General features: G+C 41.3%; 1 protein-coding gene across 2 annotated transcripts in view; it reads left to right on the top strand.

Annotated features, from left to right (window-relative positions):
* Positions 1-20,347, top strand: part of PUS7 (pseudouridine synthase 7) — a 291,175-nt gene that overhangs the window by 27,121 nt on the left and 243,707 nt on the right. For both annotated transcript variants that reach the window (XM_085654146.1, XM_085654148.1), the window contains exons 2-4: positions 7,977-8,363; positions 14,971-15,055; positions 15,153-15,254. In XM_085654146.1, the coding sequence (XP_085510272.1) occupies positions 7,977-8,363; positions 14,971-15,055; positions 15,153-15,254 (574 nt within the window). The remainder of the gene's footprint in view (positions 1-7,976; positions 8,364-14,970; positions 15,056-15,152; positions 15,255-20,347) is intronic.

Here is a 20,347-nt window from a genome sequence, read left to right as displayed (position 1 = left end):
TTGAAGAACTTGTATCATAAAATGGAAAAAGAATGCATGTTGACTATTCAACAAATCCAAACAAAGAGTACAAATTTGGGACTACGTGGCAGCTAGGAAAATACAGAATCTTCTCCTGTGACCACATATATTCAATTCAAGGAATATCATTAAACTATGACTGGGGCGGAGAGCTAAAGAAACCCTTAATTTGGCTTATGATACAAATTATTACAGCATCAGTCTTTGGGAGTGCTGACTTGCCTTTTCCTATGGCAGGTGCAAGCATTGTCAACTTGAACACAGTCAGTGGCCTGCCAGGTGTAACTTGAAAACATAACTTCTACCTTTTTAGGTCTCGCTTGCGTCAGCGCATGTGCTCTCGCTTGCAAGAGATATTGTATACAACAAGGGACTTGCAGTATGCCCATTGCTTAACATTCGTTGGCTTCAATGTCATTCTTATTTCTATTTATTTTTTCTTCTTCCCAGTCGTCCTTGTTGAACCTCTTGCCATTTCTAGCTATGTTTTACTATGACACACACACTTTAAGGGAGCCCTTTTTAGGTCGAGGCCTACTAGGCAGCACAGCTGTCTGGTTTGTTAAAGACATCTGGGGAACATTCAGAAAGTTGACCTCTGAATTCATTCTGCTCGTTGCTTACCATTGGCTTTGTAACTCACATTTTCTGGCTATCTATTTGCTGACTTTATTGCTTTAGGCTATTCAGCTCAGGTCCGTCCCTCGCGTGGCCCACACCTTGTTTACTGTATTCTTCCACAAACTTGCTTTCTGTAAACAGGACTTTAAATCTTATTCTTATTTTTTCACATTTGGTGTGCATTTAAAGACAGAGGTCAAATATCAGGCTGTGTCTTCGAGGTAACTTGATGTTTATTTTTCTCTCTCTGACTTCAAAGTGAGAGGATTTATGTGACAATTATGCTGGTTAGTGGGGGCTGCTTGAAGAAGGCTATACAGTTGTATTTTTTTTTCTTTCACACAATAAATTTTAAATGTCTGTAAATGAACTGATGATCAAATCAATACATTGGATGATGAAATTTCCGCACAATATCGTTTGTGTGCTTTATACTTTTATCAGTAAAACTGTATGTGAGTACAAATGTAATGGTTATTTCAATTGAAGATGTGTTGCCTGTAAGGGCAGTGTTCTACCATAACATGCATAGTCTGTTACCCCACTCCACTTGACTCTGCACCACTCCACGCCACTGCACTCTACTGCACCACCCCACGGCACTCCACACTGTGTCACTGCACTCTTCTCTGCACCACTCCACTCCTCTACTCTCCACCACTCTACTCTCCACCACTCAACTCTCCACCACTCAACTCTCCACCACTCTACTCTATCCCAATGCACTCTACCCCACACTACTCTACTATGCACCACTGCACTCTTCGCCACTCCACTTTTATGCCACCTTACTCTGCAACAATGAACTCTACACCTTTTTACTCAAACCAATGCACCCCACGCCAATCTAATCTGCACCAAATCACTCATGGCAATAGATTCTGCGCTACTGCACTTTACGCCACTCTGTTTTACTCTGTCTCACTGCAGTTTATGCCACTCAGTTCTACTCTACACCACTGTACTCTATGCCACTGCACTCTATGCCACTCTACTCTGTACCACTGCACCCTATGCCACTCTACTCTGTGCCACTGCACTCTACCCCAGTGCACTCCATGCCACTCTATTATACACCACTGCACTCTACGACAGTATACTCTGCAACACTGCACTCTCTGGCACTCTACTCTACTGAACTGTACGCCATTAACTCTGTGCCACTGCACTCCACGCCAGTCCACTCTAAGCCACTCTAATCTACTCTGCACCACTGCACTCTACTCTGAAACTATCTATACTTCCACTGCAATCTGTGCCACTCTATTGCACTCTGTGCCACTCTACACTACTGCTCTCTACGCCACTTTACTCAAAACCAATACACTTTATGACACTGTGCTCTATGCCAGTCTACTCTGCACCACTGCTCTATACGCCACTATCCTCTATGCCACTGCATTCTATGCCACTCTACTCTACACCATTGTACTCTGTCACTTTACTCTGCCCCACTTTACGCCACCGCAATCTACACCATCGCACTCTACAACACTCTGCTCTGCAGCACTTTCTGCCACTAAACTCCATGCTATTCTACTTTGCCCAGCTCACCTGTGCCACTGTACGCCACTGCACTTTGCTCTGCAGCGCTCTACATCACTCCTCTGCACCCCACTCTACTCCCCTCTACTCGGCACCAATCTACTCTATGCTAGTGCACTCTACCCCACTCTGCAACACTGCGCTCTATGCCACTACTCTCTACCACTCCACTCTACCCTGCATCACTCCATTCTACGCCACTCCACCCTGAAACACTCTGCTCTATACCGCTGCAGTCTATGCCACTGCACTTTATGCCGCTCTACTCCACTCTCCACCACTTCACTCCACTGCATATAACACTGCGCTAATCTACTCAACGCCACTCTACTCTACTACTCTATGCCACTGCACTCTACCCTGCACCACTCCACTCAACTCTGAAACAATCTACTCTCCGCCACTGCAGTCTATGCCACTGCAATTTAAGCTATTCAGCGCCACTCCTTTGTACGTCACTGCACTCTATGCTGCTCCACTCTACGCTAGGCCATTCTACTCTAAACCATTGCACTCTATGCCAATTCACCCTACACCAGTTTACTCAAAACCAATGCACCTTATGCCACTGTGCTTATGCCAATTACTTTGCGCCACTGCACTTTACGCCACTGTAATCTGCAACATTCTACTCTACGCTACTGCACGCCACTCTACACCATTGCGCTTCACGTCACTGTACTCTAGGCCACTCTATGCTACTCTGCACCACTGTATTCAATGTCACTGCTCTCTGCCCCTCTCTACGACCCTGCACTCTGACCCCGCACTCTGACACTCTACTTTGCGCCACTAAACTCTATGCCACTCTACTGCACTCTGCACCAGTGCACTCTACGCCATTCTACTCCTCTGCACTCTACCCTGCACCATTTCACTCTATGCCACTTCACTCTGCACCACTCCACACTGCGCCACTCCACTCTAAGCCATTACACTCTACACCACTCCAATCTTCTCTGCACTGCTCTATTCGATGCCACTGCACTCTACGCTATACATCACAGATCACAGCTCTCTACTCCAATGCACTCTACACCACTTTACACAAAACCAATGTACTCTATGCCAATCTGCTTTGCATAACTGTACTTTATGCCACTCTACTCCACGATACTCCACTCTCTGTTGCTCCACTCTATTAAACTCTGCTCCACTGACACTCTAATCCAACTCTATGGCGCTTCACTCTACAGCACTCTGCTCCCCTCTATGCCATTCTTCAACACTACTCCACTCTACAACGCTCTACAGAACTCCCTCTATGCCGCTTTACTCCACTTTATTCTATGACGCACTACTCCACTCCTCTCTATGCCTCTCCAGTCTGAAAATCTACTCCGCTGTACATCACTCTACTATACAACACTCTACTCCACTCTATGCAATACCCACTCTGCTCTACACCACTCCACGACACCCTATGCCACTCCACTCAATTCTGACATTGTGCTCCACTCTGTGCCCTTCCACTCTGTGACACTCTACTCCCTCCACAATACCGTATGCTATTCCATGACATTCCACTTAGCACCTCTGCACGCCACTCAACTCTACTGTTCGCCACTTCACGTCACTCTCCTTTACCCTACTAATGTTTAGCCATGATGAACAGCAGCTTCTCTAATATACAACATTGCTAAAACATATTGGCAAAGCCAATAGCTCCTGCATAGGCAAGACCTATTGGCTTTGCCAATGCTTGTTCATCTATGAAATGGATGTTTATTGTATGTTGTCTACTTATACATGTATTTTCACCAAGACATGGGCACAATTGTTTTCTTTATGATATAGGATTTTGTGCCAAATGTTTCTTTTTCACCCATGTGGATATTAACTGCTGTACTCCGAATCACAGGAATGATGTGCCAATGCCTAACAAGCATTGGCAAAGCCAAAAGGTCTTGTCTTTAAGACTGTTGACTCTGCCGTTGTCTTTTGTTCATGCTGTACAGCATGGACATTGCCGACACTGGCAATGATTTGTAGCCATGCCGTATAGCACCGTGCCTGTTATTTAAAATGACTGAAAATAATGATAAAAAAGATTATGATGCATCCAGCACAAATGCACTTTTAAAAGCAAAAAGGACATTAGCCCTGGCTGCATCATAGCGCTTTTTCAAATTAGGCCCTCATTATGATGACAGTTGGACCGCAAACGACAGCCTGACAGATGCGGTCCGACCAACATCTAGTTCCGTGCACTATGATGTGTGGCGGTCGGAAGCAGTGTGTGAAGGGACCAACTGGCAATTCTGATCAAGAAGCCCGTCCGACGCAAAGTAATTCCCTACCATGAGACGGTGCCTGCTCAGGGGATTACGATGTCCCTTTCAGATAACCGTCTATGTCAGTGACTGCCATAGGAAGGCTGTCGGAAACAGACTTCGGGGTCCTTAGCAGGGCCGCCATCCCATCTGGCCTCCGATGTGAGGCACCAAACATTCATGCATCGTGTGGTAGGCGCCGCATGGTGCCTTACCCACGGTGCATGGATGTTTACAAAGTGTATTTTTCTTATTGCGGCTTGTGCTATGGCCCGCAGCACAAGCCAAAATGGTAAACATACACTTTCTGACTGTCGTTAAGGCGGTCGCATCGTGATTTAGGAAGCGGGACTGCCGACTCCTTGTCGGGCAGTCCCGTTTCCGACATGATGCCGGTCGGGCGCTCTTCTGACCGGCATCGTAATGAGGCCTTGGTGTTAGCCATGCTGCAAAGCATCCGCGCCTGCTATAAAACATTTCCAAAGCCAGTAGCTGTCAGAGGCACGACCTATTGGCTTTGCGAATGCTTGTTAAAAAATTGTTAGTCAAAAATGTTGTGATGTGTACTTTACTTTTCCACACTTATGTTACTTCAGTCGCAACAATAGCAGTATATTTGGATTAGTGAGGTTTGGCCTTCAAAATGCAGCTATTGCTCTTTCACATCTCTAATACTCAGTAGGGGAAAAAAGTTATGCTGTTGATAATACCATAGGTAGATTACTGAGAACATGGCAGCTGTAAGCTCATTTCTTGCAAGTTGGTTTCTTCAGTGTTAATTATTGTACTGCTTGTATCCCTCAAATCTGTACCTACAATGAATCTTAGATTTTACACGGCCACGGGAGTGGGTCATATTTGCCTTGGGGCGCATATTACCCCTCTGATACATCCTTTGTCTTTATGATTCTCTGAAGACAGCAGTTTGGGGTAAGACCATTGCCCTCTCTCTTCATTTGGGGAAGCAAAAGTAGCTGATAGCTCCCAAGAAAAGGAAACCATAACATATTTTTGAACACTTATTTTGCTTGTAATGCATTGTTTTGTAAACATTGATGTGTGTTTTGGATGCGGATATTATTTGGCGTATCACTTTCAGAAGGGTTCTTCATCCTAATTTGGGCTGGTAGAAGTGTAGACAGCCCAATTTATTGTTTATCTTTAACCTATTGACTGTTTCATTTAGACCCGTGGTTCTTAACCTTTTGACTTCCGTGGACCCCCACTTAATCATTACTGGAACCCGGGGATCCCCATTGAATCATTTTTGGGATCCAGGGACCCCCCACTTAATTATTGCTGGAAGACAGGGACCCCAGCCTAAGAATTTGTAATGATTTGAACTGCAAAACAATGCACAAAATTATAGAAACAAGCATTCCTCAAACAAATACACAAATGATGAAATATTTTATTTAATTAACAAACAAAGATTTTTTGAAAAATCACAATTTTAATGGTAAGGTTGGAGCTTTTCTAAATTCAGTGTAGGCCACTCATTGGCCATTCTATGTTAGTTGATGAATTTGCACTGCTCTCATGAATCGGTCTGGGGATACTAACTTAATTTTTAGCTTCCAATTTCAAATTCCAACACATTAACAGAATAATTTAATTTGTTAATATTATTTAATTTTCTAAGCAGTTGTAGACTCCCTGAGTAGGCTTTGCGGACATCCCAGAGGTCCGCGGACCTCTGGTGAAGAGCCAATGATTTTGATCGTAAAGTGGCATTTCTGGGTGATAGATCATACTTTTGTACTTTGAAATAAAAAGCCATTAAATATAGATACATTTACTAAGTGAGTGATTATATATATTTTGTAATTACACGGATATTATTGCAACTCAACCGGACTATTTCACAGTTAATATTTAACAAATAAAAGCATTAAAACAAATACAATCTCAGATATCTACGAATATTCTTGCTCTTGTGAATGCTTATAAATGTGACTTTTCGCTATTCTTAAATTGTGTGTGTGTGTTTTAATGTAAACGTTTTATCCCGCCTTAAGAGTAAATTTCACTGTATGAGATTCTCAAAGCAGCACTTTTCCTAAGAGTGCAGTCAGCATCTATCTTTTAACGTGTGATGTCTTAATATTTTCTGTTGGGCTTTAAGGTACTTATATGTTAAACACTAGCTCATAATTACGTAATGTCACAACTTTGCTGAGAAGCTGTATCTTCTCTAACGCTTGGGAATTGGTGTTTTTCAACAACTACGCAGTAAGAAGTAAGAAAGGAACATAATTCAACCATTGACGTTCAGGTGCAGTTTATAAATGCATTTGGGATGGGCTGCATGTAAGAGTGTTTGAAGTGTGTTTTATGCAAATTGATTTCATTCGAAAGTGGAAGAGGATTTGATGATGATAAATTTCAAGAATGCTGTTTGGAATTGCGTTAACCCATGATGTATTAAGTTTTTATCAAATGATACGTCTGCTTTCTAAAGCGCCGGATTATGATTTATGTTACCAATAATGTGTACATATGTGTTTTAAAATGTGAGGTATTGTGGGCGTTTATATGTTTTGTGTAAACCTTTGTGTGAATTAATAATAAAAATGTGCTGAGGGATGGTGTTGCCACAAAACGTGGCACATCCAGCTTTACCTCCTTAATGTGCCTGACAGTCTATACCATGCACAAGATTGTTCAGTAATTGAAGAGTCTTGGTTCTTAAATTTGTTCTTTTGAAGTGGTGCAGTTTTTCTTCAGGGGAAACAGAAATTGTATGTTGGGGCCTTCAAGTTAAAAAGCTTCCTAAAATCTAAAAAAGAAAAAAAAAAAAGACAATGTATTTAAAAATACAGTGAATGTGAAAATCTCCAGGGAAGACAATGCGGTGGAGAAGGTCAAGCGTACCTTTGTAATTGCACTTTAGTACACCAGCACACTGTTGTGAGGAGCAACTGTGATTAATTCCCAGCTCACAAGACATGCATCGTTTGACTTTTTGGTACCAAGAATTAGCCAATGTGGAGTGGAGAGCCGGGGTGGACATGTATATGGCATGCAGAAAGGGTCACCTATAAGGCGAGGGAGTACCTGAAGAAATTTCATAGGATATGGGGTAAATAGAGGAAATACTATGGTTTTGATGTCACAGTGGGCGACGAATAGCCGAGTCCCAGGCGGAGTTTCTTCTCGGGCTAACCGACCAGTAATGGGCCCTCGGCGCCTAAAGGACAGACCCATAATACAACAATATAGGGTTGGCACTGATGCCTTTACAAATGGCCCTCCGTGGCTATAAAAGTGTACTATCTGATGTATGGATTACTAATGTACGACGCTGCATGACTGTACCTGATTTTGTTATGGTTTGTTTTTCTGTATTTTTTCAAAAAAGCATAATAAAAATATTTAAAAAATAAAAAATGAATTAGCCCGTGTGTTTGTTTAATGACTAACATTTGTAGTTTTGAAGTGGACTTTTTACTTTAGAGTTTACTAAAGTTTACTTTAGAGGATTTCAAGTAACTTGTAACCCCTTCCTATTGACAGCTGGTGCTCTAATTATCCTTTCAACATGGATGATATTGAAATGAAGACAGTGTCCCTGAAACGGCCTCACCATGATGAAGACCTCCCTAGCGGAGAGGAAACAAAAAGGCAGAAGATTGTAGAAACCTGCTTAGTGGACGATCTTCAGGGAGGACAGAAAACGACTGTAGCATTGACTCCAGAGTGCCTGGCAGGAGAAACTGAGGAGGAAGAGAAAGATGTTACCAAAAACGAAGAGGAGGTGGTGGATCTCGATGAACCAGAGGGTGAAGATGGAGACATTGAGAGCTTTGCTGACATGATGAAGTATGGGCTCACCGAACAGGATGTCGGCATCATTAAGTTTGTCAGCTCTCATCAAGGGTTTTCCGGTATATTAAAAGAAAGGTCTGTATTTTCTTTATATGTGACCTGATGCAGTCTAATCCTTAGTCTATTCAAAGAATGGTGACATTATAAATCTTCCTTAGTAGACGCAAGAAGAAAAAATGCTAACTAGAACCTCGAGCCTTTCTATGCACCAGTCGGATAACATTAGGCACATTTGGAAATGATGATGACCTGGTTGGACATTTCCTAACATCTGTGGTAATCTTCTCATTGATTCCTTCTAGATATTGCATTTAATACAACAGTAATCTCAAATTAAAATAGCCAACCCCTCTCCTGACTAATAATTAATCGGGGCTTATGAAACAAAATTTTGACTAACATCCATACCAGAAAGCAAGTTTCGGTGTTAAGATTTTGGAAAAATGCTTACAATTTTAGTTATACCATTTGTATCCTCAGATAGGGCATGCCAACTGACAGTAACTACAGTAGACTTTGGTTTAGCAGTATGTGTTAAAAAAGATATCCACAACGAATATATCTAGTCCAGGTCAAGATGCAGTGGCTTTTGAGTACATTACTAACTGGAGTGTTGTAAGGTATTCATAAGAAATTAGGCGGCAGATGTAGAAATGTTGAGCACGTTATGTCCGTACCCTACCAGAACGTGGTGTATAGAGAATTTTAAAGCATTTGCTGGCAAATTGTGCAAATAGTCCTGATGCTCTCCTTGTCATTAGGTAGGGGTCTACCAGCTTGGTTAATTTTGACATGGTCCATAAGCATATAGTTGTAGAAATGCCACCAAAAACATTCTTTGCAATGTCGCACATTGTCCTGCTTTGCACAGACCCTAGTTATTCATAATATTTATAAGTGCACACTTTCCGGATACTCCTTAGCCACCATTTCCACACTTTAATCTGCTTTATTGTCCACCCCTGGTTTGAGTAAGAGTTCAGAAAGGGCTCTAGAATTCTTTCTTTACTGCGTTCCCAGTGTTATTGGACCCTGGGAATTCTTGCTACCCTAGGGTTCATTACACCTTATACATTCTTGGACTAGTCTTGACTTCATTGTTTCTACATTACTGTCTGTTGTGTTTTTCAATTGATAAATTTACCCAAATCTGTACTCTTTTTTTGGTAATATATTGTTGTCCGCTTCTCGCTGCTTTAGTTTCTCTCACTCTTCACTCAATTTGATTGCTAAAGTGAGTTTCACTGGTGCAGGGAAAACTTAGACTGGTTTTCAGGCAATTGGCAGGATATCTTCACCACCGGTCAGACGCAACAGGTTTCGAGGAGGATCACAAACGGAGTGCATTGCAGGTGGGATGTGTGAGATGACCATTACAAGCTCAAACATGAAAAGAGACCAGCATTTTATGCAGCATTCACATCTGGGTTCCAAAATGGAACTGACCATTCACCAGTCCATCTGGTAATCAAACATTGGTTACAAACTGCCATCCTTCATCTATGGCCCAGCCATAAAGTCAAGGGAACCCAGTTTTGGGAACTATGCAGATCTTTAATCTGGCAGAGTCCAGCAGGCAGTCTTGCTGCATGGGTAAAATAAAAATGGTGGTGGCCTGTGCCTTTACCTCCTTAAGGTAGACCACAACAACTCTGCACCTTCAGCTTGCCACAGCACCTTTAGATCCCAGGATTGCATTTAAGGTCTTGTGGGTGTTCCACTAAGAGTACTGGGTCAGAGGTCCTGCATTTCTGCAGAAACAGACACGCCACAGTGTCCCACCCACAGTACTAAAATCAGTGTTGTCCCATTAAGTAACAAAATCGATCTTTTAAGAGTAGGACATTTTGAAGTAAATCTGTGGGTGTCTAAGGACCAAGTGGATGGAATTCCCTCGTTCTCATTCATAGATTTGAACTTGCACACAAGAGATCCAGGAAATTCCTGAGAATTGCACTTTTCAGACTTTCTTTGAACTGAACTCTACACAGAACAGGAGTCTAGATAGAAGCAGATCAGAGATGGTTAATACAGTGCTGCTTAAACTCCGGCCGTGTCTGAATAGTGTGTATTTACAGTTCACCTTTCTTTTTTGCTATATCATTGTGGAATTCAGACATTCCCACAGCTATATTTTCTCCTGCTTTTCAGTTTGGTGACTTGACTATTCCTTATCACATGTGGGGATCGTTCCTTTCTTTGGGTGCCCCAAGTCGCCTTTGGCAGCTGAATGATAATTTGTGCTATGTGGGTATCTTTTCAGATAATTCCACAGGATTCTTAGCATTTCATTTGCATAGGTTTCGCCAGACTTCGCGGTTATAATTTATATTGCTCTACGCCTCTCTAGCATTTCATAGATTCCCTGACACATAGCAACATTAATATTTGCATTAGCTGCTGATCTCATTATTGTCTTGGGGATAACCTTCATCTTTTATACTCACTTCTCTAGTGCATCTTGTTCTTCCCTACCAGTGGTGTGTTATGTTGATACCTTGTGCATGATGTGGCTGCCCAGCTGTATTAGATGTCATGGTGCGAGTCTCTGCAGTTATTATAAGGTTTGCTAAAGTGCTTTTTTTCTTAAACAAGCCCATGACCTCATAATTTCTAAATTCCTGCATGAATGCTTACTACTTCCTATCCTTCAACTCAAAAGCAAGAATGATTGACCTTCTTATCCTATTCTTATCTTGTTCATGAATGATTAATTTAGACACTTGAGAAATGTTTTATTCGATAACAGGGCATTTAGTTGGCCATTATTTACATAATTTTTTACAGGGTCTTTTTCAAGTCTTATTTTTTGCAGTGTTTGTACCTTTTTATGTTATAATGTAAATGCCAAGTGCCTTGACAAAGCGGTTTCTGAGGTTGCTAAGTTGGGTGACTTTAATTTAGGTAACAATACCTGCCATTTACTGTGGTAGGAAGTAGCTATAATGTTTTGCCGTATTTAATATAAACCCAAAACTGATAACACTGTTGTAGTTGGTGTACATCTATTCTGAAGTCTGTAACACTCTGGGCCTTACTACGAGTTTGGCTGTCCCGTGGACCACTGTATCAGTGGTGGCAGTCCTAGTGTGGAGAACTCGGCAGTCCATCCGCCATATTACGAGTTGGGTGGATCATTTTGCGAAGACCGCTGCTGGACCGCCGTGACTGCCAGCCGACCGCCTGGTCCGCGGTTGGGGAAAAGCAACTGCCATAGGGTGGTACAGGGGAGCTTCACCGCCGTCCATATTATGAGTTGCCTGTTCCATGAGTGGTTTGTGGCAGTCCGACCGCCTGCTTCAAGGTGGTGATGGCAAAGATTTGAGGTGCATACTCAACCCTTTCTTGTTCTTTGAGGTATATTCCATCATGGATCCCTTTATCTAGGTCTTCCCTTCACAGCGATCTACCATATATCTACTGCCAGGACTGCCCACGTATGGGCTGAACCCTCTTAATGGGTATATGGTATTTTTCCACATATTTCATGCATATATGTGCATCCGATACATCTGCAGTCGAAATACACACACAGGCATCGATCTTATTGGGAAAAGTACTCATCACCACTGCAAGATCCCCGCCTCCACACTGGCCAACTCGTAATACGGCAGTCTTTGTACCGCCAGCGGCGTGGACTGCTGGCGGGGTGGGATGCGGTCCTACAGCGGCCCTTTTTCTTTTCTATATCCAAATGATTGTCACACCCCTGAAAGTGTCTCAGGCTTTTAGGAGGTTCCTTTTAGATGCCACATTCAGTTGGGTGTCTCTTCTGTCATTTCTTTCCTGCATACATGTCTGCCATTATCCTTCCTGCGTACATTTCTGCCTTTGTCTTTCAAGCTTATATGGGTGCCAAAGGGAACATGTTTTTCTTGTTGATTAGTGCACAGTGACAGAGTGATAATTTCACTTGACACTGACTGTATCATAAATTTATATATCTGTTTTGTGTAGGTCTTTTTCTGAGATTTGCTGTGGATAGTTCTGACCCCTAGTTGGGTTTAGCAACAGTTTCTCTCTCCTTCCTTCATACATGTTTAATGAGCTGCTGGAACAAGAATAAAGGCTTATTTTCTTTCAACTAGGCTTTATCAGACTTCCCTTTATTGGGTTCCCTTTAGCTAGTTGACTTTTTGTCTTGCTTACTTTTCTCCGCCAACCTTTTGCTTCATTAGACCTTTCCCTTTCAAGGCCGTCTTCTGACCTCTTGGACATGTTTAGGGGGTCATGCTTTCAGTATTTGTTTTGTGGATTTTAGTGGTGTTTATCAGTGCTATTCAAACCTTTTGAAATCAGTGCTCATTAGTTTTTATTCAACATCCAAACTCGCAAAAAAAGCATGTTGTTTTTTGCAGTGATTGCTATAAAGCACATATTTAATTTAAAGGTGAAGTAATGCAGGATTTGTTGAGGTTGCCCATTGGCACTGTGTCCTATAGACTTACATTTGTCTGTTTTTTTCTGCTTATTGCAATCTTACATCTCTTTCCCTCTCACACTCAGTTTTACAGGACTATTATTGGATTAGAAAAGTAAGAATGCTGTATTCAAATGTTTTAATAAACCGGTTCCTGCACTCAATTTGGGAGTCATTCACTGCTACCTTATTTAATACTTTGACATTGTAGGGTTGGTCAACCTTTCCAACAGAATAGCACCTTATGAAACCTTTACAGTTTGAATTACACCAGATTAATTTGCAGCCCTGAATTCTAAGGCATCTAAAAATTGATGCTTTAAGCATGCGCAGCACTGATTTTCTGCACTCTTTGCCTGACTAAATTAAGGTGGTGCTGCTGTTGTGTGGACATTTATAGCTGCTTAGTGTCCCCATGGTAAATGTCTCATTATACGTCAGTCAGTCCTGACCTTTTAACAGACATGGCATTGTGTACTGGGACTTGAAAGTTGCTGTTAACATTGTAACTATAGGCTAAAAAACACAACAGTAAAGTGTGGGTGGGTTGAAAAGCCAGGATTAGCTAAAGGCATCGCAGTGGTGCAGATATGACTTTGGTTGATATATGGTAAGTCTTGTCATGTTTTCATCACTACCCCATGTGCACGGTCATACCAGTCCTTTCAGAGCTACCTGTCACTACACCTCACATTGAATATTTAAAGCCTGGGGTGTTTGGCAGTTGACCTGCTATGAAAACTGACTTGTTAAAAAAGGGGGCAATGTATCAAAGGATTTTACTCAATCTGTGCCTCTGGGTAACTGTGATAGTACATATTGACCAAGGTTCTTGTGAGCAAACTATTTCCCCTATCACTGAAAAAATTAAACATTGCCAAAGGACTAAAAGATAAAATATAACTTTAATATTCCAAGATTCTCTACAGTGTATAAAATATGTAGACAAGACCTAAAACATGCTTCTAACCCCTGCACGTTACACTATATTTTAGTGACATCCCTAAACAACAAAACTCAAGCATAATAATTTTAGACCAGTCTTTCTTGCTGCTATCTTGAATAACAAAGTTCCATTGTGTTGGTCCCCTTAGGGAGGAATAAGAATGACTCATTCTCTCTCACTTTTCTATCTTTAAATGGCATTTTAGTTTTTGGTTCTGCAGATGTTTGTGTTTATATGCCTTTACTGATAAGGGCTGGTTTCCTTCTGGTGGGGTCTTATCAGTAATTATAAGTTTAATGCTAAAACACGATAGCATAGGTATGTTGCTTTTAATGCATGTTTGGTATCCTTTTGCTCCAGATGCCATTCATCTTGTCTTTTGGTCTTTTCTTAAATTTAAGTACACTCCACTGTGTGGCTTTCTATTAGGACTGTTTGCCGAGAGCAGTTCTACCACCTTTGTGCTTAGATAAGGCTTCCAGAGGATTCCCTCACACTCCAGGACAGCCTCCTCTCTGGATGTTCTACCTGGGCACAAAACAAGCTCCTGTAATTAGTTATTTGTCTCCTCAGGATCTCAACAGAAAATCCTAATTTCAGGTCACGACTGGTTTGCCTGGTCACTGTTCCTCTAACCCACTCTTGAGGTCCAGTGCAGTGTTGCTCCACAGCAGACTCCTTAGGCTCTATGCATCAGTGTTATTTTGTATCTAGTGAAATGGAGATGTTGGTGAGTGAGGTTTAGGCTTTCATCTCTGGTTTTCATCACTGTTGTAAGGATTTTTCGGGGTGCTGAACGTTTGTGTTGCTCAAGCCATGCTGTTACTTGTATAGATAATTGGTTGGTTGATGTAAAGCTGGGGTGCATTAACAGAGCTCTGTTCAGTTTGTGAAGATGATGAATCGGTTCCCCTAGAAGATGATTTACAGTTTGGCCTGCAGTTTTCCAGAGCTCTGACAAAAGGTCTTTTATGCTCCTTCTTCCCCCACCATTTTCAAGTTAGTTGCATCTGAAAAGCATATTCAAGTTTTACCTCATGGTGACCTATGCTCTGTTTTTTTTATTGGCAACACAAGCAAATCCATCACTTGAAAATGCGAAAGTCAGCAAATCTGCTTCCTTTCTGAATGGGTTAATGTTGCCAGGACTAGTGTGCACATTACTATTTAGCCTTAAGGAAAGTAGTGTTTAAAGGCTTTCCACATGCCAGAATAAGATCCAAAGAGGTATTTGGACTGATTTTCATGACCATTGTTTTTGTTTTTACTTCCCATAGTGAACCTGCTTATGTTTTCACTGTGTTTCCTCCCATTAGATATTCAGACTTTATTGTTCATGAAATAGGAAAAGATGGCACTATCAGCTGTTTAGATGATTTATCTGTTCCAGTAGATAAAGAGGTAAATATTTGGGCTATTGTTTATAGTACATCATCGATGATGCATACTAGAGTTTTAACTGTGTATTCCTTGTTACTAATGCAGCACTTCTTTACAGGACCCACCAACCCAAATATTTTCAGTCCTCTCATCCGAAGACAAACAGCGCTTAGAAGAGCTTCAACTTTTTAAGAATAAAGAAACCAATATTGCCATTGAGGTAAATGTGAATGTTGGTTCAAGAATTATAGAAAAAATAACTTTATAGAATGTTACTAGTGCCCTGACTTTGCAAATGTATTGTCGATCTAATGTAGTGTCTAAATCCATTGGACCCAGCTACATTTCTTCATAAGATACCATTTATGTAGCTCTTATTTATGGTCATAATTGATTTTGTTTGTTGCTAAATTGTTTATGAAGATATTTATGATTAAATCTGGTCTCCTTGAACACGTAACATAAATCTATATTACTCTCCACTGCTGCATTTCTTATTGGTTTTCCCCACCAAAGTTTGTACCGAGAGAATTAGGGATCCTACAAGGATGAATCACCACTTGCAACACAATTTTGTTCCATGTGATATGTGTATTTTTGCTCTGCCAAATTACTTAATTTTACGGTCTAGTGTTCAATGAAAAAAAGAACCTGTTTTCTTATAAGGCCAGAGGCCAGAAGTGTCTGATGTAGGATCAGGAAGGCCTATCCCAGGCTAGAGTTTCCTGTTTTACACATAAGATGAATTTCCGTACAATCGATTTAAGTCAACAATATTTATGGAGTCTGTGATTATCTTGAAAATATAGCACTGTTTTAGCCATCCTGTTCCTATGACAAATATACCCACTGTAGTCTGTGCATTAAATATAAATAAAAAAGGCACTATCCACACTTTAATGATTTGGATGTGGCTATATAAGCTTGTCCCATTCTTTTAAAGTTGTAACTCAATTATGCATAAACTTGCCAATAGCTCATCAAATATTCTAATTACTTTATTTCCTAGATATCTGAACTGATGCTTGTCCCCCCCCCCCCCCAAATCCCCCCCCCCCCAATACTGGCCTTTATTCACTGACTCCCTGAATGTTTTCCTCAAGTTTATTTTGTAGCTAGAGTCCACATATCTAAAGTAATTTATTGAAAAACTGGTCATTCTCTCTGTTTTGCGTTTTGTATGCAGATTCAAATTGTCTACAGAGACCTAAATTTGAAATGTAAGTTCCACATTTATGGATGAATTGTGTTTATTGCTGTAAAAATAAAGGGAGAAAATGTTAAGTACACGGATTGTCAAAACATTATAACCCTGCCTACGCCTCTACAACAGAAGATAATAAGATCTTTCCCAGTTCAAGTTGCAGACAACAACCACGGACTCGCCTTCCCACCCCACCAACAAAATGTTTAAAGATTTACATCTTTTTTAAGAAACATGAAGAACCAGAATGCATGGCCTATATAGCTCAAAAGGGAGAAGGTAGAACATGATACAGGCACAACGGGGAAAAATATCTAATTTTTAATCTATCAAGGGGTCTAACCTCTGCCTGCCCTCTCTATAGCTAGACAATATTCCATTATTAAGAGCCAAGACTGGGCCCTTCCCACCCCAGCGGTGCTACTCCAGACTCTCAGAAGAAATCCTGTCCAGGGCATCAGCCCTCCATGTCTGCATTTGCTTTTCTCAAACAAAGATTTGGCAGCACCACATTCAGTTCAGTTCTATGTTTATCTGTTCACAACCTCAGCAGACATTAACAAATTCAAGATCGTTCATATAAAAATTAGTTATATGCCCGAATTAGAAGCATTTGCAGCAGCCGCTGGATTCAAGGTCAATGTGGCTAAATCCCAAGGTTCTGACCCAGGCATGCCCTATTCGATGGGATCAAAAGGATATGCCCTACCTGGGTATTACGTTGTCTTTATCCACCACTCAGACGACGTCTCTGAACTACTCTCGGTTAATGCAACAGACAAGGCAGGAGCTCAAACGTTGGCAGCCGTTTAATCTCTCATGGCTGGGTAGGGTAGCAGCTCTCAAGATAAGCATACTCCCTAAAGTCTTCTATCTCTTTCAAACCCTTCCGGTAGAACCCCCTCGGGTGTTATAAAGCAGCAACAATCCGAATTCAACACCTTGGTATGGGCGGACAAGCGGCCGCGAATAAATAAATAACCTGGGTTTTAGACCCCACGAAGAGGGAGGGGGGTTGGGGATCCCTGATCTTGACTGCTACTGTAAAGCGACACAGTTGCGGAATCTCTTAGAATGGGCTCAGTTGGAATATGAGAAGAGCTGGCTCTTCATGGAGCGTGCGCTAGCAAAAAAAGCTCTCGGGAAGTTTCCATTTCTTCGTTAGGACTCCAGGCCCCCCCGGCTATATGGCTTGCCTGTGGCTCGCGCCACACTGAAAGCCTGGGACGCTGCAGCTCTCCGTAGTTGTCTGACAACCTTCCTCTTGCCTCTCACTCCTATTACAAAGAATCTGGATTTCTCCCCGGGCCTTTATTGGGAGGCATTCCGCCAGTGGGACACAGCTGGACATAGGTCTATAGGGCATTTTTTTGATCTTGATGTCCCCTGATCATTTGAGGATTTAAAGTCAGACTTTCGCATACCCGAAACGGAACTTTATCATTATTTGTAAATAAGGCACTGGGTCCTGCAACTCCGAATCCGCCTAGGAGCGGAGGGGTTCATCACTTGGTATGAGCACTGGTTGCTTTCGAAACAACCCACAATGCAACTCATCACAGAACTCTACCATATCCTACACTCCCCAGAACTGGCGGTCAAGTCAGCGGGCCAAATACGGTGGGAGGCTGAGCTCGGCCTGACCCTGACTCCTAAAGAATGGACTGATGTTTATTATAGAGCCCGACACTCAGCGCGTAATACATCTAGCATTGAAACAGCCACTAAAATTGTGACTTACTGGTATCTTACGCCCTCCCAACTTCACAGGAGCAACCCTGACAGTTCACCTACTTGCTGGAGAGGGTGTGAAGCTGAAGGCACTCTCCGCCTATTGTGGGAGTGCCCTACTCTCACCGCCTACTGGTCACAGGTGCTGGACGAGATTGATAGCCATATCGACACTACTCTTTTACGCTTTCCTGCATATGTGGTCCTGGGAGTGTCCGATAGGCCTACCTTTCCCCTCGAGTCGCGCAAGGGCAAGCAATTAGGTATAGCGCTAGGAGCGACTCTACAGAATATATTATCACACTGGGGCACAGATAGAACACAAGACAGTGTAGGGATGGTTACATCGCTTGTGGTATGTTCTTGGCATGGAACGCGTTTCCTTCTCGCTTCAAGGTGACGGGGCTACTTTTGCTGATATGTGGCGACCCTTTGTTTCTCTGCAATGCACTGTGTTCTGGGAGCTGTCCTGCCCGAGATATTTATGGCTACTTCGCCTGCCTGAGTTGAGTCACAGTGTAGACTAACTGACACTATTCAACGCAACAGAGTGCTAGGACTACTTTTTGTTTTTTCATCCAGGCATGTTAAATGGGGGGAGGAGACAGGAGGGGGGAGGAGAGGGCAGGGACAGGGAGGGTGGTGGGGAAGTTCTCTTTGTTGTTCTTCTAATGCTCTGTGAAGCAATATGACAGCTGCCGGCCTATTACCTAGGCCTCCTAATCTATTGCATTTGTTTATCTATAACTAAATAAAAAGATTTCAAACTAAAAATTCATTATATTAATATAATCAATGTGAAAAAATAAACGCATTAACAATGTGCATTAGGGGTTAGACAAGTCTTCTTTTGAAGACATATCCTGCTATCAGTTAACATTGTATTAAATAGTTTCTGCTAGGTATTTTTTCAGGCCTAGACATATAAATAAACAATTTTTCAATTCCTGCATCCATTCTGTCCTACCCACTTACCTGTACTAGAGTTAACTGGAAAAACCTAAGTACTCAATGAAAAATAAATTTTAATTTTACAATTGTTCTGCATCCCAATGTAATTTTGAGTTTATCAGGGACTTATTAACCACAATTTTGTAGGAGAATAATTTCAAGCAATGCATACGGTCTACTGAAAAACTCCTTTTCTTTAAGATCCATTTCATCTGATTCATAGAGCTCGGGGATAAAAATTCACATAAAGGCAAATCCGTTTGGTAAAGGGCAAAGATAACATCATTCTGAAATTTAGATGAAACACCAGATTTTTGTATTATTCTTCCCTCACTAATGCACACAATGAATTACTTAGCACATGAGATAGTTGAAAAAGTGAACCTATAATTGCCCTACCATCTTGAAATAAATGCTGGCTATCCCTTCTTCTAAATTAGTTGCTTCTACTTCACAGATTTCCTTACTGCACACTTTTTACAAAAAACCCTATGCGTTCAGGTGCAAGATTAAATTAAAAGTGATATCTAATTTATCAAACATTTCCTGTAGAAGGCATTAATCAGAATCAACATTAACAGTAAACAGGAAGGCTAGAAATTGTCCCCCGTGCCCTTTTCTAGCATAGGGACTGCACTAGTTTCCTTCTTTGCTCTTCCACCTAATACACTGATTTGCCGGTTGTATTTTCTACTCCCTTCTCTAGCAACAATTTGTAATGAGGTCCACAAATGATCCTTTCTAAGCATTTTACATTTTTTGCTATAATTTCACCATCTTCGTGTCAATATTCAAGTCTCACATACTTGTGAGGGTAAGAAGTTTCTTACTCAAATGTGTTTATTTATTGCTGCAAATATTGTAAATTACTCCATACTTAATTTGATTGTGGCCTTTTCTTATGCTATATCTGCTGAGTTTTTTAACTAGGAAAACCAAGGAGAGCATAAATTCAAAGGTTTTTTGTACACTCAATCTGACATTATGTAACAAGTTATATACTGTACCACATAACATCTCTTGCCGTCTTTATTTTTTTTTTAAATCCTACAAAGACACATTTTTTAATTCTAAATTTGCCATATGTTTACATTTTAGGGTGCAGTACAATAAATTAGGATCACTTTAGCCAAAAGACACAATCCTACTACATTCAAGAAAAGATAAACACTAATTTGATGTAATTACATAATGATAGTGCCATTTACCATTTTATTTTTGTGGGTCTGACACCCTTGATGCTCTCATCAAGTAAAACATGGTGAGATTTGACTCACGTCTTTAGTAATATTAACCCACGGTTTGCTACCATGATTTTCTATAGAAAGTTAGCTTCCAGAATCCATCAACATTATCAGTTCTGTCAATTGCATCCATCAACATCCTCAGTTCTGTCAATTGCATCCATCAACATCCTCAATTCTGTC

The sequence above is a fragment of the Triturus cristatus genome, chromosome 4_1 (assembly GCF_964204655.1).
Source record: "Triturus cristatus chromosome 4_1, aTriCri1.1, whole genome shotgun sequence".
Classification (NCBI taxonomy): Eukaryota; Metazoa; Chordata; class Amphibia; order Caudata; family Salamandridae; genus Triturus; species Triturus cristatus.
The sequence above is the reverse complement of the archived record's forward strand: the minus strand, read 5'-3'. Positions and strand labels throughout refer to the sequence as shown.